At 42.1% G+C, this 27,073-nt stretch overlaps 1 protein-coding gene across 2 annotated transcripts in view; it reads right to left on the reverse strand.

Annotated features, from left to right (window-relative positions):
* Positions 1–580: 580 nt before the first annotated feature.
* The window catches only part of twin (CCR4-NOT transcription complex subunit 6-like twin), a 144,728-nt gene continuing 118,235 nt past the window's right edge, over positions 581–27,073 (reverse strand). For both annotated transcript variants that reach the window (XM_084589667.1, XM_084589668.1), the window contains 6 exons: positions 22,240–22,397; positions 21,686–21,840; positions 20,147–20,298; positions 14,290–14,550; positions 10,260–10,446; positions 581–3,308 (listed from right to left, as the gene is read on the reverse strand). In XM_084589667.1, the coding sequence (XP_084445793.1) occupies positions 3,101–3,308; positions 10,260–10,446; positions 14,290–14,550; positions 20,147–20,298; positions 21,686–21,840; positions 22,240–22,397 (1,121 nt within the window). In that variant the 3' untranslated portion in view covers positions 581–3,100. The remainder of the gene's footprint in view (positions 3,309–10,259; positions 10,447–14,289; positions 14,551–20,146; positions 20,299–21,685; positions 21,841–22,239; positions 22,398–27,073) is intronic.

Genomic DNA, 27,073 nt, shown 5'->3' on the forward strand with positions numbered 1-27,073 from the left:
GACCTGTTTGACAAATACAGCCTCCCAACAATACTATGCAAGCATAACAGACCTAACACCTAACTTAAGTATAACTTAACGCCTAAAGCACGGTGCAAACCAGAGTGTGTTGGCACATGCAAAATATATCAGTTACAGCCTTTGTGTACAGTGACAGATTGATCTTTTTCCATCTCAGGTTTTAGAAAACATAGATTCTTTGAAATTTTGGAAACAAGAAAGAAATGCCGGCAAGAGTAAAAAATGGTTTCCTGCTATGTATTCATGCAGTCTTCATACATTCGAGCACAGTATGCCTTGGGCCACTTTTAAATACTAGTGGCGGGGTCTGAGAGCCCTTGACATAACTACATTCCTATGCACATTATGGCATGAAATGTAGCACACCATTTATGCCATTTATACCTACAAGCACCGACTGAAAAGATCAGTTTATAGACTACAGTGCTCTACCTTCAATAGTGCTGCAAACAACTCGAGGGACTGGGTATATGCCCTGGTTACACAGTGGTCCAGCTGCATATTCAATTACTGCAAATTTGTCTAAAAATATGTGGACAGAAAACACAGAACAGATGAAAGCACTTCAACCATGTTTTATTTCAATTTGAAGAATTCTCTACAACACTCATAACAAAGAGACTTTACACATCCATAAAAAAGGGTTAGAAAATTTTAAATTTGGAACCCTTGTTGTATGGTGTGATTTGCATGAAAAATGGAACACCCACATCAAGTCAATCATAGCAAAGACAACAGCTTCACACGACGCACTTTTCATCCTGCACATGCATATGCAATACTGGATGCGGTGAAAAAAAAAATAAAATTTTAGTCATGTGATGGGTAAAGCCTGTTCATGACACGTCAGTTTTCAGTTTCTATATACATTGATGCAATGTACAGAATATTTTATACAATACGGGGCAAGAAAAACGACCTACAGCATGGATAAAACACTGAATTACAAAAAAGAATTTGTTGACCTCTAAGTCATTAAAAAACAAACAATGCGTACCCTGATCAGGACTGTTCGGAAAATACACGCTTCTTAAATACAACAGACCATGGTCAACAACTACAACAAAAAAAATGAAGCAATTATAATACAGCAAGTGGCCAGAATAGAAATGCAGTTCATTTGTATTAACATCCCCAAGCAAAGATTAAGAACGCTTTAGAAGTTAGACAAAGAAGCCAGTGAAGGTAATCCCTCTCAAATTTCATCTTGGGACATCCAGCTTTGGTGGTATTAAGACGTGGACAAATGCAATGCTACACAAAACTGCACATTACATACTCGGGGCCTGACCCTAATTTTGCAATAAATGTGTACAAACAGAATTTTGCCTAGACCCCTTTCACTACGTATCCACTATGTACTTAAGGGCACAACCATGACAAGACAGTCCATCAGCAACATTACTAACCCAACCACATCATGCAAGCATGAACAAGCAGCACCAAACAGAATGAACCGTGTCAGCAATGCTTCACCACTTGAGCAGATCATGTGGTGATGAAAATGTTACGTCTTTGCCCATGAGCAATGCACTGTGAAATGGCATGGAATGACATGAAACTGGGAGTAGGCACACATTGCTGAAACCTTCCCTCGTTTCTCCAGCTGCAACCAAGTGATGATATGTGCAAGCTGTTGTACCAATCTAATGGGCAGCCTTACTGAATGCGGCTGCACACAGTATGCATGGAGATACTTGTTCTCCACTACAGTAACCCTTACTAGGACCATGTGCAAAAGATTCAGCAGTGTCTTGCTGCACACACCAATGTATTTCCACGCAGGCACGAAAAATTGCTCCCAGCCTTGTTTCACATTCTTGTTTCCAAGAGGTGGTGCCCTCTCGCAGTCTGTGCGCAGCATTCCCTTTTGAGCTCTGTGCGTTCAAATGGCAGTTAAGTGTGACGCAAGAAGAGCAAATGCCATTCCTCTTGTGCAGTCCTCAAATGGACTAGGTGGGTGGGAGGTGGAGGTTGGGGGCAAGCAAGAAGCCTGGAAGTGGACGGTGTCGGGAGATGCACCACACCAAAGGTGCAGTGGCAATAGCAGCGGCCTTAATTGGTCCTTAGCAGTCCTTGTGCATTCTTTACTGGTAAGCAGAACCAGGTTGATTGCAAGGTCATTACTACTCCATAGTTTTTTCATCGGGCCAAGCTGCTTGCTTTTGCCCCAGTGCAAGCCCAAAGTTGTAACATGTCAGCGCTATTATATTACTTTGCCTCAAACCAGATTGCAAGCACCACTACTGGGAACGGACATTTCTTGGTCAGTAGGTCCAGCTGTTAATTTTATTCCATGGGTGCCAACAGTGTGTATCATAAATGCAACTTTTAACAGAATGTGACAGCAGAGATCTTCAAGTAACAACTCATCAGCATTAAGATGGGAAATGATTGATTTCTTGTTGCTGTTTTGTAACTGTGCTGTTGTGCGTTAATATTTAATTCAAAGCAGAATTATGTCCCTTTTTTTCCAGTGTCTTGCGCAACTTATTATAGGAGCTGCAGCTTCTCACAACAGTAATGACTTGGTCACTCAGAAAGTTGCAGAATTGAACTTCACTAAGGAATGCATCTTTTATACAAGACAAAACGAAGCCTGCATCTGTGAAAAGCAGGAGAACCCAAGAACCGGAAGGACAGGTGATGAAACACGACCATGAAGACAGTGACGATTCCTCTCCCATTTAATAGTTTACATGCTAGAAATGTTGTGTCGCCTCAGCGTGGCCTTTTTGAGACAAGAACTGCATATTTTGCAGTAGTCAGAGCAAAAGGAATAGTGCGAGTCACTCGTGTCCTTGATTTTAGCTGCTGCTGCTGCTAACCCAAACGTCCCAGGACCGCAGTTAGCATGGGAAAAGCACCGCCCTTCTTTGTAAAATGGTGCACAAGACTGAACCAACACAGGGGGGCCAACTGGCACTAAAAAGTCTGTTGTGCCAGCAGTGATCACAGCAAAATGAGTCCAGTAAGAAGCAGCACAAGTTCAACCATAGGACTCGAGCAAGTCTGCACGTGATGAGGGACCAGAGAGGGGCCGACAACAACGATGGGAGAGGAACGGACCCTGGTGCTGCTACCTGCGCTGGAGCAGACCATTGCTCATAAGCAGCAGCTCGAGCTGAGCCACCAAGGGAAGGTGGTCAGAGGGAACTTGTGGATGAGGGCAGCCCAAAACCTTGTTCTCCTCCATCCAGTTGATGTCCAGGGGTCCCAGTACCCCTAGCGCTGTCAGACTCTGCCTTGTGAAGAAGATGTAGTCAATGATCCCCTTGAAATCAAACCTGCACACACAAATACAAGAAACAGTTAAGTTGTGTCCCACTTCTGTGCATGATTCATGAAACCCTGAAAGCCAGACCCATAGTATTGCTGTGACAAGATGCATTACCACAGCAAACTTTCAAAATCAACGTAGGAAGTTTGTACTATTAAGCTTGTTGTTGTATTAAAGCACAAGGACCTTTACAACAACATGCTAAAAAATGATATCTTCTGCTGCAAGCTTAACTCCACCCACCATTTTGGTTTCAAATATTTATACTCTGAAGATGAAAAACTAGGAAGCAAAGGAAGCAAATTATTATGCACATGCAAAAATACACTTTCATGCCTGCCAACTTGCCAGAGTAAAACTCTGGAGATACTTGGGGGAGGCGTTTGCATAACATAAATGTTTCATTCCAGGAGTGGCAATTCCCAACTTTAGGAGTGCCTTAGACTTAAGACTTTGCTCACTTCCGAAAATTTCTGCGGCATGTTTTCTGAAGGCATTTTCAAACGAATGTGATGGCATTTCACCAAGCAAAAGTTTTGGAGTGCCAACCTTATATCCCAGCAGTCTCTGGTACCCGTTCTTTTTCTTTCTAGCCACATGTCGCACTAGGCATAAATGAAAGCGAGTGACTAGAACTAACTGGAAGATTCGCAGGTCACCTTGACAATTCTGAAACCTTGACTGTTTCAGAGTGTTCTTATACATTCACGGATGATGTACGCGACAATGTGGCCTACCCGCGAGCACAGTCAACCTCACTCTACATTCTTTTAGCTCGTAGAATAGAACCAAGCATTTCATCCCTCTCAGAATTAACAGGGTTCCAAAATTAAAGTACAAAAATCCAGAAACAGCAGCTGCAGTTGTGGTTTTGCTGGCTTTGGACAGTAACCAGCCTGTCCTAGTGATTATGGTTTGCTTGTGTATATCATCTAGCAAGTTCCTTCTTGAGAAAATAATGCCATACAAATTTCCGGCCACTATTTGAAAGAAATAAGGTCGTGTTAGCACAATTGGTAGGTTGGGCCCAAATTATAGTGTCTATGGGACAATTCAGAAGAGTATGCAGATATGCCTTTCTCACAGAATTCAACTTATGAAATTTCAAAGTTTGTAAGCGAAGGTTATCTTTATAAAGTTGAAAAGTTTACATGAAACCCTCCACATTTAGGCATAACTCAGTTTCAACTGATTCTTGCACCAAAAGGTTTCTTTAAAATCAATTTTGGTTTTGACTTCTAGCTGCAAATGCAGCTGCAAGAAAGTAATCTGCCACTCTACAAAGCCAAAAAGCATTGCACGAAAACTCATCATCATCATCATCACCACCAGCCTGATTATACCCACTGCAGGGCGAAGGCCTCTCCCATATTTCTCCACTTAACCCGGTTCTGTGCTAGCTGCATCCACTTGACCCCTGCGAACTTCTTAATCTCATCCGCCCACCTAACTTTCTGCCGTCCCCTGCTACGCTTTCCTTCCCTTGGAATCCAGTTTGTTACCCTCAGCGACCATCGGTTATCCTCTCTTCGCACTACATATCCTGCCCAAGTCCATTTCTTCTTCTTAATTTCTACTAGAATGTCGGTAACTTGAGTTATTTCTCTGACCCACTCTGCACGCTTTCTATCTCTTAATGTTACCCCTACCATTTTTCGTTTCATAGCCCTCTGGGTTGTCCTCAACTTAAGTAGAACTCTCTTGGTTAGCCTCCACGTTTCAGCCCCATAGGTGAGTACAGGAAAGATGCAACTGTTGTATACTTTCCTCTTGAGCGATACTGGTAAGCTGCTAGTCATAATCTGCGAGTGCTTGCCAAATGCGGTCCATCTCAATCGTATTCTTCTTGTTATTTCCTTTTCGTGGTCCGGATCTGCGGTTACTACCTGTCCTAAGTAGACATATTCGCCTACTGCTTCCAGTATTTCGCTACCTAATGTAAACTGCTGTTCCTTCCCGAGGCTGTTGAACATTACCTTAGTCTTCTGCATATTGATTTTCAAGCCTACCTTTCTACTTTTCCTGTCTAGGTCATCAATCATTATTTGCACGAAAACTAGCAGGTGCTTATTTAAAAGGACCAACCACTGACCAAAACATATCATGAAATTATGGTAGAAATCAGAAGACTTTGCCTCACTTTGCACAGGCAGAGTACTCTGATATCCAAAAAATGAGAATTTATATTAAAGGGACACTAAAGAGAGAAAGGAAGTGGGCTTGCATCGATAGAATGCTAGTTCCTGATTATAAAAAGACTACTCTTACTGAAAACAGAGCTGTTATAAGGTAGTAAAGAAGAATAACAGAAATACAGGTATCGCCACCACAGCCAAACGGCCGAGGCTCGCAACTAAAAATCACATGACGCGCTAGGGATCCCGGAGGCTGACAAATGTGAATTACGTTGCATGTTTGCATGCGGTAGTACGTTTTTTCTCAAACATGATAACACGCTTTTATCATACGTAAACGATGGCGAAAAGACAACGTAAACGTTGCAGGGCAAATACAAAAAATATACTTGGAGGCGCCACAGACGCCCACTTCAGTTTTGGTTATGTTTCGGCTCAGGCATTTCGTGCGCACTCGGATAGTTTGTTTGAACCTGCAGCGCCTGAATTACGAGCTTGGAGCAGCAGACGCGCCTTGAAGGTTCCCATTTGAGCATTCGTAGGCACGAGCGAGCGAAATCCGCTACCGCCGACATGCTCCTTCGTTCACACTTCTGCGCCAACATATCGCCGCCGTTGCCGCTTCGATTGCGACCTGACCGCTTGACTGCAGCTACGTACGCCACGAAAAGCATACATATGCTAAGTACCGAAGGAAAAACGCATTATCATTCAATTGTTCACTAAATCATGGCACATCTGACCAACATATACTGCGTCAACAAGACCTTCAACGTGCTATTTGCAGGCGTCGTAAACAAAAGGGGCATACTTGCCGCTCATACCAAGGAGAGCGTCGATATATTGCGCTCGTCGCCCGGTGAAAAAAGGGCCTCGGGTAAAACGTAAAAGCTAAAAATAACGAAGCACCAGAAATACATAACAAAAGTTTAAAAAAACGCCAGAAGCGGTAAGACTCGAACTCGCTACTGCTTGCTCCGTACCGTTCGGAGCTAACCGCTCGGCCAGCTCGGCTACGCCGCACCACCGGAAGCTTGGAAATATTTCTAGTTTTTATGTCATGGCCCCATTTACAATAAAGTGTTTCTGCTGCCGGTCTAAAAATTACAACTTCTTGATCATCGGCGCATGCTGCCTGCTCTCACGTCTTGCAACTAATGTTCTGGATGCCTATGCGCACTATATTGTGCACTGGATCCATTTTAACATGTGGAATTTCACAGCGCTGGCAAATGTAGTGGCGCCGGCACTTCGGTCATGTTCTGCTACCGTGGACGTAATTTTCGCTGAACACGGAGCTGTAGCACAAACCTTGAAGGAAAAAAGTGCGACGAAGCTTCAAAACTGACAAGCGCAGCAGCAAGGACACTATTTTGCTGGTAACTAAATCTTATTTGTATGTAAACATGTCAGGAAGCGTTGCGATGACCGAGGGCTCGGTTTGTTTATACACAGTGCAAGAAGGAGCGCAAAAGCTTGAGAAACATGTAAAGTATTGTGCATTACAAGCGCTCTGTTTTTTTTTTTTTCTTCCTTTATGGGCCCATCGCTCGGTAAATTACTCTCTTCATCATTTTATTTATTTCTGCTGAGGCCGTCATTGCGAGTACGCTGTTGCCATGTTGGCCCTTGAGGGATGCGACGCCGCGGGCCGCGCCGGCTCGCTAGCTATCACGGAGTCTCCACTTACATCATAGTGTGCGTCACTCAACTCCAACTACGTAGTCGGAGGGCACAGTTTGAATTCGACCGGCGGGAACAAGAAAAAACCTCAACCAATTATTCGATTTTTTGCTGCCGGATATGCGGCGACAGTGTCACCAAATGTAGTTTATTAGATTTTCATACCATCTTTGGCTGTCTTTAGTGTCCTTTTAACTGGATATTGAAAGATGCATAAGTACCATCTTGCAGTGAAACCCTGCCATTATCAGTGTATCCCACCATGGGACCACGTCTCGGTAAAATAATACTGACTCCTCTAGATAAAAATATGTGCGCTGCTTGGGTTTACAAGGACAGGGACAACACAAGCTTTTTAAGCATAATCTACTAACTGCAGTCTATTCCATTCAAGCGGAAGAAGGAAGGAAACAAGCATATGACCCTAGCTTGATAAAAAATAAAAGTGGGAAAGACTGCAACACTAGTGCACTGCACAGGTAACAAATTAGAAAATGGCAAGAAATTAAAACAAAATGGCATTTACGAAGCTTGGCTGGGGACTACCCAGCGTAACAACCGCTTTCCAACATGTTACCTGTGCAGTGCACTACAGTTGTCTTTCCCACTTTTATTTTTTATCAAGCTAAGGTCACAGGCTTGTGTCGATTGCACTTAATATTTGTGTTGTCTTTAACCCTGTCCTTGTAAACCCAAGCAGTGCACATTATTTTCTCCAGAATGTCCCAACTAGACCAATCACAAGCACAATTGATTCCTCAATTGGAATGTTTCTTTTTTGGTTTTCATAAATGCTTGCCATGTTTTATTACAGCTGTCACTTTTTCCAGTGCACCCTTCATTAGAAAGCAATGCGACCACAAAGTTAAAAAGTTTTTTTTTTTTTTTTTTGATAAAGCAGTAAATATGTTCCTCTAAAACTTCTGTCGATGAGGTGCACACCACTGTGTCTTAACAGCTGCGAGTGTCAAAACTGAAGTGTAGTATGCTACTCTATAATAAAAATGTATGTTTCCTGTCCGGCAGGTAAAGATATATATTAGTTTTTAGCGAATCACTTTTGTTGATGTGCAATTGCAATCATGCTCAATTATGGTTTCCGGCCCAGGGATACATAATCACTAATCTAAAATTTCTTGGTAAAATTCTGGTGTTTCTAACGATATTTAATGGAACAGCACTTTAGCCAGCAACCTTTTCGTTGCTCTGAAAAAATATTGGATGCTTCAACGCTTAGTCACTTATCCCATAGGAAGTACTCAAGTGCACTGCTGCCAGAACTGCAGCAAAAGTTGTGTTGTGGTCATGAACTAACAGAAGTAGTTCATGACCTTACCCTTTGCATTAACAACCGTTCACAAGTTGACATGATTCTACTTGATTTATCCAAAGCTTTTGACTGCGTGAGTCATAACAAGTTAACTGCAAAATTAGAGAACATTATTGGAAAGGGAGAAGTTTCTGCTTGGATAACAAATTTTTTAACAAATCGTTCACAGTTCGTTATATTCGATCATACGCCATCTGATACCGTCTCTGTCACATCTGGGGTTCCACAAGGCTCAGTTCTCGGCCCACTTCTATTTTTGATCTATATCAATGACATAACGAATAATATAGGGTGCAAAATTAAACTCTTCGCGGATGATTGCGTTATATACAAAGAAATTAAAAGCCACAATGACCATCTCATCCTTTCCGAATCCCTCAGCAGGGTATCTGAGTGGTGCTCCCTCTGGCAAATGTCTATTAATGTTAAAAAATCAGTAGCCATGACAATTACAAGAAAAAAGCAATCCTCTCTCTTCACCTACAGCGTTAATGGTACACCACTTTTAAAGGTTGATGAATATAAATACTTGGGAATAACACTGACATCAAATATGAATTGGGAGGCACACATAAATAATATTAACTACAGCACTACAAAAATTATTTTATTTAATAAGACGCCTTAAGACCACACCAATGAATATTAAGCTTCTGGCCTATAAAACATTTGTCAGACCAATTTTAGAATACGCTAACACAATTTGGTTTCCTTATACAGCAACTAACATAGCTAAACTCGAACGCGTGCAAAGAAAAGCAGCAAGGTTTATTCACAGCAAATACAGGCGTACAGACTCACCCTCCCTTCTCTTAGCTCGTTCAGATTTAAACACATTATCGACTAGAGCAAAACAAGCCCGACTAAAATTTCTTTATCAACTACTACACGGCCAGTACAAAATTGATACAACTACGTACATATCGCATTCACTGTCTAGAATAACACGGCACCACCACGAGCATGCGCTAACGGAATACTCTTTTTCTAACGACGCATTCAGGTACTCTTTCTTTCCTCGCGCGATAAGAGAATGGAGTCAGCTAAGCTCATCTCTAAAAAACACAAATTCATTGTCGCAGTTCGTAACCCAACTAGAGTTAATCACAAGAGACCATTAATGCTTCTTACTTTTATTCCCGGTTGCCTTTACACGTTACTAACAATTCATAGGAATAATATGGGGTACACCGACTATATTGTTATCTTTTTATTTTGTTTGTTTGTTTTTTATGAAATGCTGCCATACTGTTGCGAGTAATGTTCGGTTGTTTTTCCCAAAAATTGTATACTTTGTTGTCCGCATTTATTGGAACTGTTTAGAATTCTTTCATTTCTTTTATATTGTATGCTTGTAACATAACATGTGTTTTGCCCGTCTGCTAGGCTCTCGATTGAGAGCAGCAGTATTGTTAAATAAATAAATAAATAACACACAACTGTGGAACTTCACAAAACGAGTTTTGGCTATGTATATGACATTCAGCTTCAAGGTTTTTGAGCATATCAAACGGTCGCTTCGCTTTGGATGTTTTTGCAGTGAGCAAAACAAAGGCAGCAAATATGCACAAGTGCTTCCTATGGGGATGGTAATGAATGCAGCATAAGGTAAAGCTCTGAAATGAAGGGATCATAATTTTTGCATTCAGGAAGAATATTAATCAAAGCAAGTGGCCTAATGCCAAGTTGCTGCTGTATGTAGGCTTGAATCTGTGCACCATAACTCTGTTGTTTTCATGGTAAAAAAGAACTTAAGACCGCAGCACTACTAAACAGGTATTAAATAAAACATGACAAAGTGGTCACTCACGTATAGTTTGTGTAGGGCATGATTCCATCTCCATAGGCTTCTTTGATTTTGAAAGGGTGAGTGTATGAAGTACCAACAAGTGAGTCAGACTGTAGGCACATTTTGCGCAGGCAATCCTTGTAACCAAGTCTTTTAAAGTCTGGATGGTCTGATGAGACATAGCCTGTCTTCAGAAACTCGATAACACCTGAGGAAAAAAAGATAAAGCGTTGCATTCTTAATCAAAAGGTTCTGTAGTTAAAAAACATTTGCACGTTTGAAAAAGTAACCACTTCACCCAAAATAAAGAGTTTAGACATTGTTGGAAATTGTGGCACTGAGCAGCTAATGACATGCAAGAGACAAATTGCACAAACAACAGATGTTGTACAGTACACAAAATAGAATTTTTCGAAACAAGATATGAATGGCAAAAACATTTTGAAATTTTAAATGTGGGTGTCAAGGATAGAAGCGCCTCACTAGTGGAAGCGGCTTTTATATTTCTTACTGGTTTGAACTTCTACAACATCAGCAACGAAAATAACGAACATCAATGGGTTTGAGTAAAGAAGCTGCTGATAAAAATGATATTTGATAATTTCCAGTGGTCAGTGTAAAAAGAACACATGACCAAGAATTACCAAGACACTCCTGTTAAGATCTCAGTCCAATGTATTCTAGGATAAATCCGGTGAACAATGTCAATGCAATTTTATTCACTGCTCTCATGTAACATTTAAAATGCACCTTGCATTCTCACAGAACTGTTATGAGGGCCCTTCTGAGAATGCAAACAAACTGTCACTGTCCTTTCATATTTGTCTGCAAAGGAGTCATCGTTGTATAATGAATCTCTGATAACTACCAGTAGTAATTAACACGAGGGCTTGTCTTTGTAAAAAAACAAAACAAAATGTATCGGAACCAGACAGACACCATTACTCTTCTCCACTTTTCGTTCTTAACCCAGAAAAGAACTCTGACCTCCCAGCGATGACTGACTACCACCATCTCAGACATCAGTGGGCAGAGAATGCAACACCATGACAAGACAAATGCATGTAATAAAGTTGCTGCTAAACAGGCAGGCCCATATTCAGGGCCCTGGACACCATGGCAAGGTGGCCTGGTATTGGGGGGCATGATCAGTAGGACCTGAAAAGGCGCACGCACGGCAGGACTTCACAAACTTCAGGAAGCCCGCTGCCATGAACAAGAACAGGAGCCCAGACTACTTAGGCCTTACAAGTTTGACTGCTAATTCTGATCTCATTGATGCACTTTATCTCAACAACCACACTTTTGGGGAAGAACAGTCTCTACAACAAGCTCTCAGTACAATTACCTATCCTAGCTCTGCACAGAACATGTAGAGTTGGAATTGGTTCGCTAGGATATGACAACATTTAGTGTCAATTAATTGCTCACATCAAGTCCACTTCATGGCTGACACAAATTTCTGCCCATTCGCTCCCAATAATGGTGATTTGTCACCCATCGGTGAAAAGGCCAAAGCGGAGAAAGACAGCGAAACGCCAGCCATTGGAAAAAATGTTATCAGGAAACAATAACAGATTGCGTTATATCATAAGCCCTTTGGTTTTGGGTAGTACCACAGAACCTCGTTGATACATTCCCAGATCATACAATGTCCTGGTCCATACGCTCAAAATCGCAGGCTCTAAAAATCAGGTGGTGCTTGGCTGCAACAAAGGTACGCTGACAGTGAAGAATAACAGCTGGTTTCATTTCTGATAATGCAAAACTATGCCAAAGGTCACAAAATATTTTTAATCGATAGATTTTTCTGTGCACACAGCGTGCACATCATCTATTTACATATTGGGCGCGAGGACATACCGTGGCGCCACCTCTCGGAAGCGCCCACGTGGCGAACTAAGTGGGATAACGCGCGTTGAACGGCTGCTGTAGAATGCTCTCCTAGGCAGTTCAGTTGCACGTTAACATTTATTCATTTAATATACACCTCGGTCTGGGCCTGTATAAGCTTATTTTGAGGTATTGGACCCACTCATTCACATTCAGCAAGAAAGGACTTCACAGAATCAGAGTTATCGAAGTTGGCGAGCTTTACATACGACGACGCACACCGGCTGCAGCATTGCTGCTGTTATGAAAAAAAAAAGAAAAGCTGAAGCTGCCACACAACCAGACAGATTTAAACGGTCAATGAACAGGTAATAGGATTCCTCTGCAAGATCAGAGGACTGTCAGGAGCCTGACAGAGGCTGAGCATCTTCACATAGCGCCGGCGGAAGCAGCACCGTTCGCCTGGTCCCTTGAACTAGACAAATTTGTCTGTGGGGATGACAAGGATTAATTTTTTAACCAGTGTGAAAATGTGCATTCCACGCAGCGAATTCTTGCGCACTGACTACTATCATTGGCACTCTTGGCTAGAGCGAATATTTGTTTTCACTGCGCACAGTAGTTATTTTTTTTACGCACCCCTCGACTCGATCAGCACATCACAACATGCATGCAATGCTCTATCTTTCGTTTGTTCACGAACTGTCATTTGAAATTACTACAGCACCGGAGACGCTGCCTGAGACAACTCACCATTCATACTGCTACCCAAGACGGCAGAATCTTCTAGATTACTTCAGATAAACTTCTGTGTCAATGCGTTGACTCAGAATAATCTGAGACCTTCTGGCTTTCACATGACCCTTCCTTTCTTTGGAAGCGTGCTGCTCCATGAAGAAGCCATCATCTTTTCCATCCTTCCAGTAATAATATTGTTAGCTTCACAAGTGACAAGCGCAAATTAAAACGCGCGTGCCAGTTCTTTTGCCTCTCACCGAACTGTTTAGCGCCAAATCCATGGACAAAATCTTGCTCACTGCAATGTCTGCTGCGCGCATCATGAGAATGATCACTCGCTTCTTTGCCCATTCAAACCTTGATTAAGGAAGATTCTGTTAGCTTTTGTATCGGGTAGCAATGGTACCTTGCGCTGCCACTCTTTATCAACTAAAACTACATAAATAAACGCGACTATTAGCTTTTAAAACACACAAATTCAATAGAACATCTGCTTCAACAGCAGTAAGAGGAGAGGAGGTCGACATTAGCGCTGTTCGCTCCAGTGGTGGTGCTCGCGCACAATACCCCAAAGGCAGAAACAGACTGTAAAGTTATCTAGCTGAAGAGACCGTGCTGCCTGCATACAAGTGTGGAGTATATGAGCTACAGCTCCACCTCCAATGCGTTTCGAGGCCTCTGAATAAGTTTATAGGTACCTCCTAATGCTGTGAAGCATATCCCATTATGCAGATGCATTGTCTGCAAAGCACAGGGCACAAGAAGTGAGAGACACTGAGTGTGTGAGAGTGCGAAGAGTGCAATATCGCACTTGATATGCTGAAATGCTTCAAGATTTGCACACAAAAAAATGTCTAGATCTCACTGGTGTTTGCATGTTCTGACAGCCCAATCAAATAAAATTTGTTCTACTGAGACATTTACAGCGTAAGGCATTGCCGACTGTTTCAAGGGACTTGGGTCTTGTTTCACGCTAACAAAAGTGGCATGGAATACTGCACGGGAAACAGAGGCAAAATAGTGAAAGCAAATGGGTCTTGATCCCTCCTGCCACCCCTCAAACAAGGAAATGTTGTGCAAGGACATCATTAAATTATAATAAAATATCCTACTATACTTACACGATCACAAGACTGCCTGTTTTTTAATCTTGGAAACCCAAAGTGGGAGGGTCTACTTAAAGTGAACCAAAGCATCACACTGCCAATGAAGGCAAGATAAAGCAAATATGAGGGACAATACGGCACAGTTACAATTTTCCATGGCCTACGGCTCTCCCCAGAGCATATGCACAATTGTGTAAATATGATCGGCTCTTTCGATTTTGAGTGATAAAATGCTGTCATTCCTTCCAAGTGAAAAATTAATGCCCTGCAGGAAAAAGAAAGCTACATGGCAGCCATCAGGCAAGCTACAGCGTCAAGAAGTTGAGCAGTGTCCAGTATATTGGTTATTGAAGATTTCTCGAGGTCAAACTCACCGGATTCTGGCAGAGAGTTCAGGTCACCACAAAGCAGCAGTGGAATGTGGGAAGCATCAATTGGAAGCTTGCGATGGGATCCTCCCAAGGATCCGCTCCTGTACATCTGCGCAGCTTCCTCAGCAAGGATGCGCAACTCCCGCATCAGCAACATAGTCTGGATCAGCTTCACATCACAGTACTCTGGGTCCCAGTGGATGTGCGCAGTGCACACCAGAATTGGTGGCTGCTGGGGCAGCAGACTCTTGTGCTCTGGGCTCGCTGCATGGGGCAGGTGAGGAGCCTTTCAGTATACAGTGTGTACACATCTGCAACTCTTATCGATTTATTTATTTACATACAGGGACCCGGGAAATGGTCCGAATAATCGAACAGTCCGAAAAATCCGTGAACTTAAAAAAAAAAAAGCTTTCCCGCAAAAAATCAACTTTACAAATTGCGAACTTCACCGTTCCCCATGTTTCGTTTATATGCCAATAATAGGGAGTTATAGCATAGCGCGATCAGCTACTGTGATCGGCTTCCGCGCGCCACCCATGCGCAAGCGCTATGATATGGCGGGCGCGGCCGCCACGCGCTGGCTGGTGCAGACGCCCAGATGCGGCAGGCGTACGCACAGCCAGAATCTTGCAAAGTTCCGTTCACACATTGCTACAGTTAACTGGCATGCATGACAGAACGAGAGACAGAACAATTCTCGAATAATAAACATGGTAATAGGATAATTTAAACTGGTTTTTGCATGCAATGATAGCATTAATTTTGAAAGAATGATCCACATGTGATGATATATAGCATGAAAACCGAAGCGGAACTGACTTGATATAGTTTATGCATAAAAGAGCGGTGCACACTCCATCATTTGATCTAGGGGGTAATGAATATACAAAATTGTGACGCTAGACAGGTATGAGCAAACGTGGGTGATGAATCTAACTTCTGTTTCGCAGTGATTCAATGCAAACGGTTAAATATGCCTCATGTAGATACCAAACGATGGATGCATACTCCAGATGAGATCTTATGAGTGCAGTGTAAACAAGAAGTTTAGCTTTTGTGTTAGTTTAGTGGAGACTTCTTTTAAGAAAACAGAGTTCTAAATGCTTTATTAACAACATACTGAATGTACATTATTAATTGTTTGTTTGTTTGTTTGAGGGGTTTAGCGTCCCAAAGTGACTCAGGCTATGAAAGACGGCGTAATGGAGGCCTCCGGAAATTTCGACTACGTGCACTGACATTGCATAGCACACTGGAGCCTGCTTTTAGCCGCAATCAAAAATGTAACATACAGTACATTATTGAAAGTGCAATACATGTGCACTAGTTCAATTATTGAAAGTGCAATACATGTGCACTAGTTCAAGCATTGGAAAATATTTAAAAATGGTATCAAACAACTATTCGTTTGTTAAATGGGGCCCTACTTGATCGTTTGCATAGTTTTGATTTCAATAATCAAAAAATCATAATCAAAAAAATCATAATCAAAAAAATCATAATCAAAAAAATAAATCTTCAAATATGTGTGCTGGTTTTATAAAATCCAGAGTATGTATTGCAAAAAAATGCAAGAACTTTTGAACATTATTTTGCAAATGGTGTGTTTGTTCAAGCACTGAAAGATATTTAAAAACTGCATCAAACAAAACACCTTGAACTAGAGCTCAGTTTTTGATGAACTTGCTCTGTTAGAGTTGGTGTGGCATCAGTTTTCCTTGTGCCCTCTAGCTACTGGAGTTTAAGAACATTAGCAACTGCTTTCTGCTAACTGATAGCACTAAGGAAACAATGAGCCTACCATGAAATAAGTGAATGTTTTGAGCCAACCAGTTCAAAAACATGAAGCAGAAGACCATGTAGCAAGTGCATTTTAGGATTTTTACTGTACAACCAAAATTCAAAGGAAGGCTTCTGAGAACACTATTTTGGCGCATTTAAGGTACCTTTCCTACACAACTGATGGCCACATACAGTAAAACCTCGTTACAAGAGACACTCAAGGGACCCAAAAAAGATCTCTTGTAAGCAAGTTCTCTTGTAACCAAAAACTCTAAAAGCACTGTGTTGATATGTTTACTGCACATCAGCACATAAATGCATTTACATGCATTAACAGGAAATTGTTCAGGAAAGCTTAAAGAAGTTATTCATACTAGTGTGTATTATTTGTGAGTGAAGAGTGTATTCCTTCCTAAATTCTGGAGGTAAAGCACTTCACTTTGCAAGCCTTCCTGTTGCTTTACTACCCTTGAAGCACCCTTACATGCTTGTCACCCTCAGATGCTGACACTTTTTTTCTGAAATGTCCTCGTAGTCATCCGCTATGGCACATGTGCCATTTACTTGCGTGAGAATTGCACAGTCTGTAAAGCTCTTCGAGAGCACACAAGATCCACATCTGCAGACACAAATTCCTCAAAAGATTCTGGTACCTCAGCAGTCTCTTGGATGCTCGCCCAAGCTTCATCTTCAAGGAAGCTTTCCAAAGTATCCATATATGGGCCCTCTTACATCATGTCACCCCATTTAAAACCTACTTGTCTGAAATGGTTTTTCACAGCTTCACTTCTCAGGCAATTCCAGACACCTGAAATCACCTGAACAGCAAACTTCGCATCAATTACTATTCTACAGTCTTGCTGCCTGTCGAGCAGCAGCCTTTCTACCAACCTTGTTTTGTATAGCAACTTGACTGAGTGCATAATGCCTTTGTCTATTGGTTGAACATAGTAGAGTGTGGAGTTTGGAGAAAAAAAATAACTTTGGTGGCTTTGAGCATGAAAACTGTGGTGCTGCAAGAAGCATTGTCCGCAAAGAGAAAGACATCAGAATTCTGAGCCTTCAACTTGTGATCAAATTTTAACAGCGAGGAGTTAAAAATGCTGGATGTCATTCATGCATTTTGATTTGTTTCGTATGTGACAGTTATGCGATGCTAGTGGCTGAAACAATGGCGTTGTCTTGACTTTTCCATTCATGGGGAAGCACTACTTCCAGTTCCTGACATATACAACAAAAAGGATGCTGATATGAAACAGAATTTAGCTAAGGGAATCTGAAGTGCATCATGTACGAGTTGGCACGCTTCAGCCGCATTGCATGAGCACACCTGGGTTGTGTCTTTTCTAAATAGTGAATTTACTCTAGGGACCTGCAAAAGTTGTCCTTAGCAACAGAGTGTCTCTTGTAACCATGTCTCTTGTATGCAATGTTGTTAACATGGCAGACATAGGAAAACCAACCAAACCATTTTCAAGTGTGTCTTATAACTGAGTGTCTCTTGTAACCATGTCTCTTGTAACAAGATTTAACTTAGTGACTTTAGCAAATTAAAATATATATTTTTTTAAGGAACAATTTTAGTCGTGCGTTTGCCTACAAGAGCTATAAATATTAGAAGACTGGGAGACATTAAGGCACTGCGTAAGAGTTGCCACGATAATGTGCCCGTTTTTCCGACATGTTTGGAAATCCGTGTGATGCTAGGTCATGGCAATGGTTGGAATGAGATGTGCGCACTATCATGTAAAATTAGATGGTTTTAACTCCACTTAACCTGCTTAAGACACTGCTTAAGTGAAAGCACTGTTTGGCATGGTTTTACTTGATGGTCTGGCACTGAGGTTCTGACACAAAATTTGGCAAAGCGTTTAGCAGGTTTAGTAAGGCTTTAGTAAGTTTGGCTGTTAGGAAAAGAAAAGGCGCAGTATCTGTCTCCCTTCTTGGTGGACACCTATGCTTACAATTAAAAGCAGGGGCGCAACAGCTGAAGTAGGATTTCGAGCAATTCTTGGAGCTGTAAAATCCAAATTTGGAGCAGACACAGGAAACAGGGAACAAACCTTACTTTTGGTACAAAATAAAAATGAAAAGATGTGAATATTGGACTGTATGAAGGTGAACCAAAAGCAATCTAGCAAGGGTCACAGATCACTGGCGCATGATGGTTTTTCCTTAGGGAACCCATATTTTTAAATAAGCATTTTATACTGCAAGGCATGCTAATGCAATAAATAAAATGAAGGAATGTGCACCATTAAACCAAGGTGGTTATCTTTTAAAACTTAGGGACAAAACAAGATATCGAAAAATCTAGACAACATGCTTTTTTTTTTCATTGAGTGTGGTTTAACAACTTTAATCACATGATCTTATTTTAATTGCAAGACTCATAAAAGAATGTTTTACTATTCGCGAAACCCACGACTTGCATCGTGCGAGGGCAGCTCCAAAAGAGCCCAATTTGAAGCCAGCCATGACTGCAATCAGCCTTTGGCCAAAGGGAAACGCGGTAAAAACAAAACAAAAAGCAAAATGTAAATTCAAAAGTAAACACACACATAAAAAAAAAAGGCAAAAAGGCTTTTTAGGGGCAGGTGATAACTGTAGTTTTGACTTATATTAAAGTCTATATTTTGCTTATGAGGAGGTGGTGGTGGTAGTGGTTTAGCATTATATAATCAAAAAGAAGAAAGAGTGTTGCCAGCCGTGGCAACTGCTATCTAAAATCTGGAGCACCTGACTGGCGGCAAGGAAAAGAGGATAGGGAGAGAGGATAGTGAGGGGAAATACATTACTCAGGATACAATGTGCACGTGCTCTGCTGCTTCAGGCAGCGGATATGGCCGCCGAAATGGACGGCATTAATTTGCAGCACCTGTCACATTTGTTGCCCGACCAGCTGATGCCTGAATCAAGCTTTATGTGTGCCCCCTCATGTTATATTACTACAACCACAGAAGCTGTAATTGATGCCCCTGATACACAATCTAACAATGGAAATGTCAGTCAACTGAAGAGATGGCCCAACAAAAAAGCAACTTCGAAGAGCCGCATAATAAACATGCGAAACACTCATTAACGGCATGTGGTGCTTAAAACGACCATGCTAGAAAAATAAAATACACAATGCGTGCCTGCTATGCCGCTTCTGGCAGCAGATATGGCCACCGAAATGGACAGTGTCTGTTTGCAACACCTGTCAAATATGACTCCATCGAACCCACTAGTGGTACAGATAAAATTCCGACCAAGACAATCTTTCAGCGTCAACAAGCACGCATATGGTTTTTTTTTTGGTCACCGGCAAAACTGCAGGCAGCCAACGCGGCTCTTATTTTCACCAAATCTAGCGTGGCCAAACTTTTGTGGCTAGTCGGGGCATTTTGAAGCAGTGTGGCAGGCAGAGCTAACAAATTTCATGCTTATTTATGGTGCAGCTTAGCACAGAAATATGCAGCTATATCGAAATGGCACAATTGGCCCAGCTGTTGCACCCCTGTAATAACGGCACACAATTGGAGGTACATATGTCGTCTGTTCAAATCCCTATAACAAACTAGCCTCCAGCTTGACTAGTAATGGACGCTGAACGGGAAGCGAAATATAGCAGAAATTGTGCAGCTTGCAGACTGCACAAAGAACGGTTGTATCGCAATTTTCATCTGAAATCATTTCCATATTTCTTTCCCATGTTTAGCATAATGCCGAGTTTTTCGAAGTATGGTGAAGCCTCTTAAAAAAAAAAAAAAACGAATGTTTTGTCCTTGCATAGATATAAGTAGTTTGTGCAGAGAATGTGCATAGACATAAGTATAAAAAAGAAGAACCGAACAAGGGTAAATAGGGTACGCCTCAGGTCGCAGATGAGCCAACGTTTCGACAAGTGGACTTGTCTTCGTCTGCTGCCCAGACGAAGACAAGTCCACTTGTCGAAACGTTAGATCATCTGCGACCTGAGGCGTACCCTATTTACCCTTGTTCGGTTCTTCTTTTTTATACCGTGCAAACCATCTTCTTCCTTTCGTTCTACCTGAACCATAGACATAAGTAGTTAGATGTAGTTGATCCTTACGGTTTTCCAGAATTCCTTCTTTGATCTGCAGCAGGGCTATCAGTCCAATGTTGTCCTTAGTCATGACCCTGTTGAGCATGTCATCTGAGCCATCTGCATTAGCCATGGCCAGTTGGTTGAACTCCACAAGGTGCTCCTTTATGAGTGTGAACCTGCAACCATACAAGACATGTAAGTACAGCCTGCTCTTAAAAACTGCACTTGAATAGCCTGGAACCTGCTATGGCTGATTTCAAGTGTGGAAAATGAGCCTACAGCTGCTTAAGCACTTACTCCTAGCCGAAAAGATTGGTTTGGTTTATAGGGTATAACATTCTCAAGTGACTGAAGCCGCGAGGGACACCGCAGTGGAGGGCTGTGGAAATTTCGACCGCCTGGAGTTTAATGTACACCGAGATTGTACAGCACACAGGTGCTTTGCTTTTCACCTCCACTGAAAAGTGGCCACTACAGCAGTCCATGACTGAACCTACATCCCTGAGGTCAACAGTCGAGTAGGCCTACCACTGAGCCGCCGCGATGGGGCCTAGCCCAGAAGAGTGGGCTGGAAAGGAGCACAAAGGACTGTTATCTCCTTGCAGCAAAAAATCAATCAGGGAGGCATACAACAGGAAGTCTGAGCCACTCTTAGTCCCAACTGTCCACTGATGACAAAATACGGGCTTTCTGGAAACTACCACTTCTAAGTACTTGTAAACAAAAATTGTAGAGGTTAAACTATCCTTGAACCAAGTTCCGTGAGCGTTAGCAATTGCTATTGCTGATTCGATCTTGGCTGGCTTCTGCGCTTGATAAGCTCCTCTGCAATGGGCTAGTCTGGCTTCTCGTTCAATGGTCTCGGCAGCCTGCCTGGCTACAGTCGCTATCTTTAGTGAGATGGTGTATGCCTATAGCAAATTTACCAAGGTCAAATGAAGGAGCGGTGCACATGAAGATGACGATGTTCAATGCACAGCTCTAGAGTGTCTCGCAGTTGGAGCTTGATGAAGACCATGTTTACTGCATAATGCTCGGGTGTGTTGCCGTTTTACATGAGGTAAGATTAGCAGGCGATAGCATAGTGCTCTCACACCTGGTCACTATGATGAAGACAATGCTTGCTGCACAGCACGAGATGAAACATGCGGCACACGAGTATGTGGCACTACCTGTGGAAAGCATAAGGTAACGTGAAACTCTCTAATGAAACCTAACAGTGCCACTACAAGTTCGACCGAGGTGGCCACGAGACAGTGGTGTGGGCCTCCTGTTTCACTCCTGAATGCTCAACAGCTGTTCACATGAACCCATGAAAAGCATACACACAGTAAAACATGGCAATCCTTTTTTTTTGTTTTTTCATAAAGTTAGCCCATAAAACAGGGCATTTCTGTTCAAATTGGTCAAAATACATGAATGAGCTCATGACATTTGCTAAGGATACTGCATCGAAGGATGCACAAATTCTGAGCAACTGGATTGCAATGATGAGAGGTAAAAGTTAAAAACACCCAGCAGCAAAAACAAACAGCTCAAGAGAATTTTCTAATACAAACTCACTTGCTCAATCGAAAGAAGATGGCACAACCATCAACGTGCTTCCGGTCACACTCTGCCATGGTCTTTGCTCGAGATTTCGGAGAGAAGATGCCATCATAACCATCTCGTTTCAGCTCCGGCAGGAAAAATAAATGGAACTGCTCCGTTTCTACCTCCTAAAATATACACAAGGAATGGAATAAATGATGAATTCCAAACACTAATATGTCTGATTTCTTAACAATCTTAATTGCTGCCAGATGCATGCTGTTTTATATTGCAGGTTGTACACTTTGTTTGATTAGGAGCAGTGCCACATCTTTTTACAGCTACCTAACCAAGAAAAATGTCCTGTGTGAGGCAACATGTAAACACAAGCAAGCCGAACAGCCATACCAGTGTCACTATAGGTTCTGACTTGCAACACTGTGAACGAAGAGCTATGAAAGCCCGTTAGGCTTGCTGTACTAACAATAAAGACAGCACAAAATAGCTGCCAATGTGGCCCTCCTTGCGGAATTTCTAGCCCGCTTTTTGTGTTCAAGCTTATTTTCACTCTAAAATGTTTGAATTACCTGCAGTGAGATGACATCAGCTCCATAGTGCCGAATCTCATCCATGATTCCTTTTCGGCGGTACTCCCAGGTAAGTGCCCACGTAGGACAGTACCCATAGACCTGCCTAGTGGCATACTTGTCGCACAACACATTGTAACACATCACTGTGATTACAGCTGGAAAAAGAAAGAAGTGATTTGCCACTATTATACATGTGCCTATTATGCTGGTACTGCTACCTATGCTGGGTGTTTAAGAGAACGCTTTCAATAACTCCCAAAAATAGTGATTTCAGGAACAAACTCTCAGCTACTCTCAGCCAATATAACCTACTGTAAGAACTACATTAAGCAGATAATTAACTAAAACTTAATAATTCATTTTTTAATATACTATAGGTGGTTAGTTCTTTCAAAGAGAAAAGCTCATTTTTTTAAACAGTGCGGTATATGGAAATCTGGAGCATTTTTCAGCACAAAAGAAAAATTTTGAGAATTAGAGGCGTGGAAAGCTTGGTAGAAGCACGGCGTGCCCTGGATGCGCCGAGTGCCCATCACATCCGATTCGAAAAGTCTTTGTCAAAAGTGTAGAGCCCAGTGGGTCTGCTTCTGAGCCATGTAGTGGTGTTTATTTAGCATTAGTGGAGGCCCCTCCCATTGGAGAGGATAGGACGAAAAATCTTACCATCAAGAGATTCAGAACACTGGAAATGTATTACAAGCCGCACGAAGTGGCTAATAAGCAGAGCCCCTGGGCTCTACACTTTTGACAAGACTGTACATTGTTTTCTATCACTGATTGGTGCAAGGAAAAGGCATCATAGTCATTATTTTTGAGAGCCATGGAGCATAAGAAAGAGCACAACACAGCATAGCAGAGCTGGCAGTTCAAATTTGGCGCCAGAGTAACTACAACGTGTCGTTAGTGAACATGCTGTTTCTACAGAGCTTCCTGCCTGTCCGAAGGCTTAGTTTAAGCTTAGAGAGAAAAAAAAGAAGTGCCAGATTTTCTTGCGCTGCAAGGCTTTAGAAAATCACGTTTTGTTTCAAAAACTGATATGGCATTTTCTTGTCTGTGGCTTCAAACTCCCTACAGGCAGTAACCACACAAGTTATAAGTTAGCTGACGAGCTTGAGTTACTTAGGCATGTAATTAGGAGACTTTTTACAGTGATTAAAGCTCTCTATGGCTGAGAGAGTTTGTTTATAACAATTGAACCCGTTATTTTTACGATTAACACCCAGCATACGTTTAAGAGTATGTTTCAGTGATCTGACACGCTAACGAAACAAGGCAATTTTGCATTTAACTTTTGTTTACCTTACTTTTAAGAAAAAGAGAGCAAAAAAGGCAGTGAACTATTTATTTATTATTATTATTATTTTTTTTTTTTTTGCATCCTAGTACCCACGCTCCTTCCATTTTTGTTATGAATTTTGTATTTCTTTTTTTAAACTGGTTCAATTTATTCTTGCACACTGGCACCAGAGCACAATGGATTGCTTGTACAACCCCAAGCTCTTCTCACGGGGATGCGACTACCGCAAGAAAAAGGCAGTGGTTCCATCACAGTGCCTAAATTAAGGCACGGGGGCAAATGAATCTGATCAAAATAGGCACGGTTAATGCAACATGATGAGCAAGAAGAATGCCAACAGAGATAGCTGCCTTGGCAGCTTTCTCGCAGTGCATTCTTGGAAAGAAGCGAGACATAAGAAAACAATAAGGAAGTGATACCAGCTACTTCGACACCATTGTCAATGGACCAGAAACTATGCTGAATATCTCCCGTGATAAGGAGAATGAAAATGAGGACTGAATTCTGTGAGCAATACAATAAGAGACATTTTTATAGCATTACTGTCGAAAAATGCCATTGCTCTTCATTCAGCTGCTGCATTTTTTATCAGGTAGCTTCAGTCATAGGTTTACCTTGATAACACCTAGTAGTTCTCTTCCTAAATATCTACCAGTTTTCTTCTTGACGAAAACAAAAACACATACATGTGCCAGTGAGCAAGTGAACAAATGCAGTGGAAAAAGCATAGTGGAAAGAACACAATGAACTGCTCCATTATGTAAGAAACCACCACTGAAGTGGAAAGAATCATGACAATCATTTTGCTGATTAACACAAAATGGTGATGTAAGAGATCCCACTTCCTTGAGACTGTACCTACACCAATTAAGCCAACTGTCGTGTAGCTAACCATGCTGCTTCATTTAAAGAAGTAGGCAATCAAATTTTTGCTTAATATTTTTCTATGGAATACTTTGCAACATTAAGTCGAGCGCACTTATTACAGCCACAGCTATAACGAACTCGCTGATTATGAACGAGGGTGGAGCTAAGATCAAAACAAGTATTGGGGCTATGGCACTGCACCTCAGATAAAATGAACAACCGTGGCCACACCACTTGGTTATAATGACTGGAGAGACTTCCAGACTTGCGATCATTCAAAAGATACATGCTTCCAGCCAATGTGAAGAATGAAGAGCATCTCTCAGGTCCCTACTGTCCTGCCCTAAAAGAGTCAACCCTCCTAAAAACAAGCTAGTATAAGGTTAACAGGTGCATGCATGTACCCCAGTTCGGTACAGCATCTAATATGAAAGCAAAAGAGCTGTAAATGCAAGAAAGGGTCAGCGTTGAAAGGGAAACTGTTGCACACAGCTGGCGTTCAACCACCATCATGGATTTGAGGTCTGAATACTAGTCATTAGGTATGCCTTGCTGGCCCCCCAAGTAGAGGGTGTGAGTCTGACCTCAGCTTTCTGCACTGCTGTTGCGTGGAGGCAGCGCACTGGCATAAGACATGTCGTAGAGGCGTGACCATTTCCATCTTGAACACTGCTCAGTGTGGCCAAGGCTCCGCGAAGAACCTTCCGCGGGTGCCTAGGGAACTAGTGCACCGCTTCCCTAACTAAACGAAATGTGCTTGCTTTGCAAAACTACCTTTGCTATGTGCACGCCAATGCAGAGTTGAGCAGAGTTCGTGACTGCACTTGGCTCTGTGCAGCATTGGGTAGCAAGGTCGCATTGGCTTCTGCACCATGTTATTTGTTTATTTTTTCCACTCGATGATGAAAGCATAGGTTATTATGAATAACTCCTGCACCATGCATGACTGAAAGCTGTGTGCTGTGCTAGTCGTCCCTTAAATTAGCTGCTGAGTGACACATTGTAAGCATTTCATCTGGTAAAGATGAAGGCTGTGATTGAACCGCTTGTAGGTAATCAATAGTAGAGCCCGAGGCATACCACTTGCACTGTTAAGAAAGTGCTGCTAAGTTATAACAGTATTACACTGTGCTCTTCTCTACTTTTTCTTGTCATGCATGTCATGCAAGTCCAAGGGGACTACCGACTGTTCGTTCACCTTGACAAGGAGTGCAGGACAGCGACCAAAAGATGGGACACAAGTGCTTATGTTGTTCTTTTTCATCTTGCTTGTCGACTAGTGTTCCGCCCATACTTTTGCACTGTTTGTCTGCTAGTAAATATACAATTGCCTTTCATTCTTGCTTAATTTTTTTTAATATTTCATTTTTTGCCCCCATGCAGAAATAAAAATGTTCATATCCTTCTCTGAAAATGCTTACTGCACTATGTTGTAGCAGGTCAGCTCTGCTAGGGCGTTTATACAAGGTCAACAGCATCTCTTGCTGGGCTAGTTGCAAGGCTTGTGTCCATCCATATTAAGTCCTATCCATATTAAGCCATGTATTTACCATCGCTTCTGTAATGTCAAACTTTTGAGGTGATCAAAACAATGGCATGAATCGTGGGAATATTCTAGCTGCTTTCCAGGATGTAGCTGAGCAATTCAGTTGAGGGAGTGCTGTTACAGAAACGAGTTTCGACTCACGCATGGAGCAAGTTGTTAACCATGAGACCACTTACTTACATAATCGCATGAAAAAGTAAAAAAATGGGTGGGGTTTAACTTCGTTAGACCTGGTTGTTGGTGGGACCTGGTGATGGGAATGAACTACTGGATTTACTTGATTTGACTTGCAGTCTAGCCGGTAACTTGAGTCACCGTCGTTTGGCCATGGTCAGTTATGGCTAGACGGATTTGGTCCAAATTGGCTAAGGCCAAATTTTGAGGGGTGGTAAGGGCCAATTTTGGCAACTGCCCGGGCCGATTTTTGGGGTCATCATTATATTGGCAGAGTCAATTACAGCTTGATGTCGATATTGGTCAAGCCATGGTAAAATTTTGGCAATGGCCCAGGAAGAATTTTAGAGGTCACCATTGTGTTTGGCATGGTCAGTTATGGTTGGAGATTGATTTTGGTCCAAAAACAGCTAAGGTCAAATTTCAACAATTGCTTCGGCGAAATTGTGTTTATGTCGTCGGCCACATCTAATGGTATGTACCATACTGGGCATGTTTAATTTGTGGCTGATGAGGTGGAGGTTTGGAGATAATTAATGTGTTTGCTTATTTTAACTTGACCTGGCATCGCTGTCACAAGGCAAGACATGAATTCCCGCTTGACACGAGAAGCAGAAGCAACTGCTATTTTCTTTTCTTTCTCGTCTCTTGATTTGTGTGCCCATAGCAAGAGCAAAGGTAACTTTTCCGCAAAGCAAGCAGCCACGCTCTAGCAGACGATGCAGCCAGGCCCTACCTACAGCTGTCACTGTGCCCGCACGCAAGTTCGCAAAGTACCCGCGAGTGTGAAAGGTGCTCAGCTTCGGAGCGCTGGCCGCACTGAGCAGTCTTCAAGATGGACGTGGTCGCGCCTGTACAACCTGTGCACACAAGCACTGTGCTAGCTTTGCCACTGCTTCCTTGTCGAGAATTGAGGTGGATGATAACCTACCCCCAGATGCCATGAA

Source organism: Amblyomma maculatum, chromosome 1 (genome assembly GCF_055883805.1).
Source record: "Amblyomma maculatum isolate TAMU_Amacu chromosome 1, ASM5588380v1, whole genome shotgun sequence".
In the NCBI taxonomy this organism is placed as follows: domain Eukaryota; kingdom Metazoa; phylum Arthropoda; class Arachnida; order Ixodida; family Ixodidae; genus Amblyomma; species Amblyomma maculatum.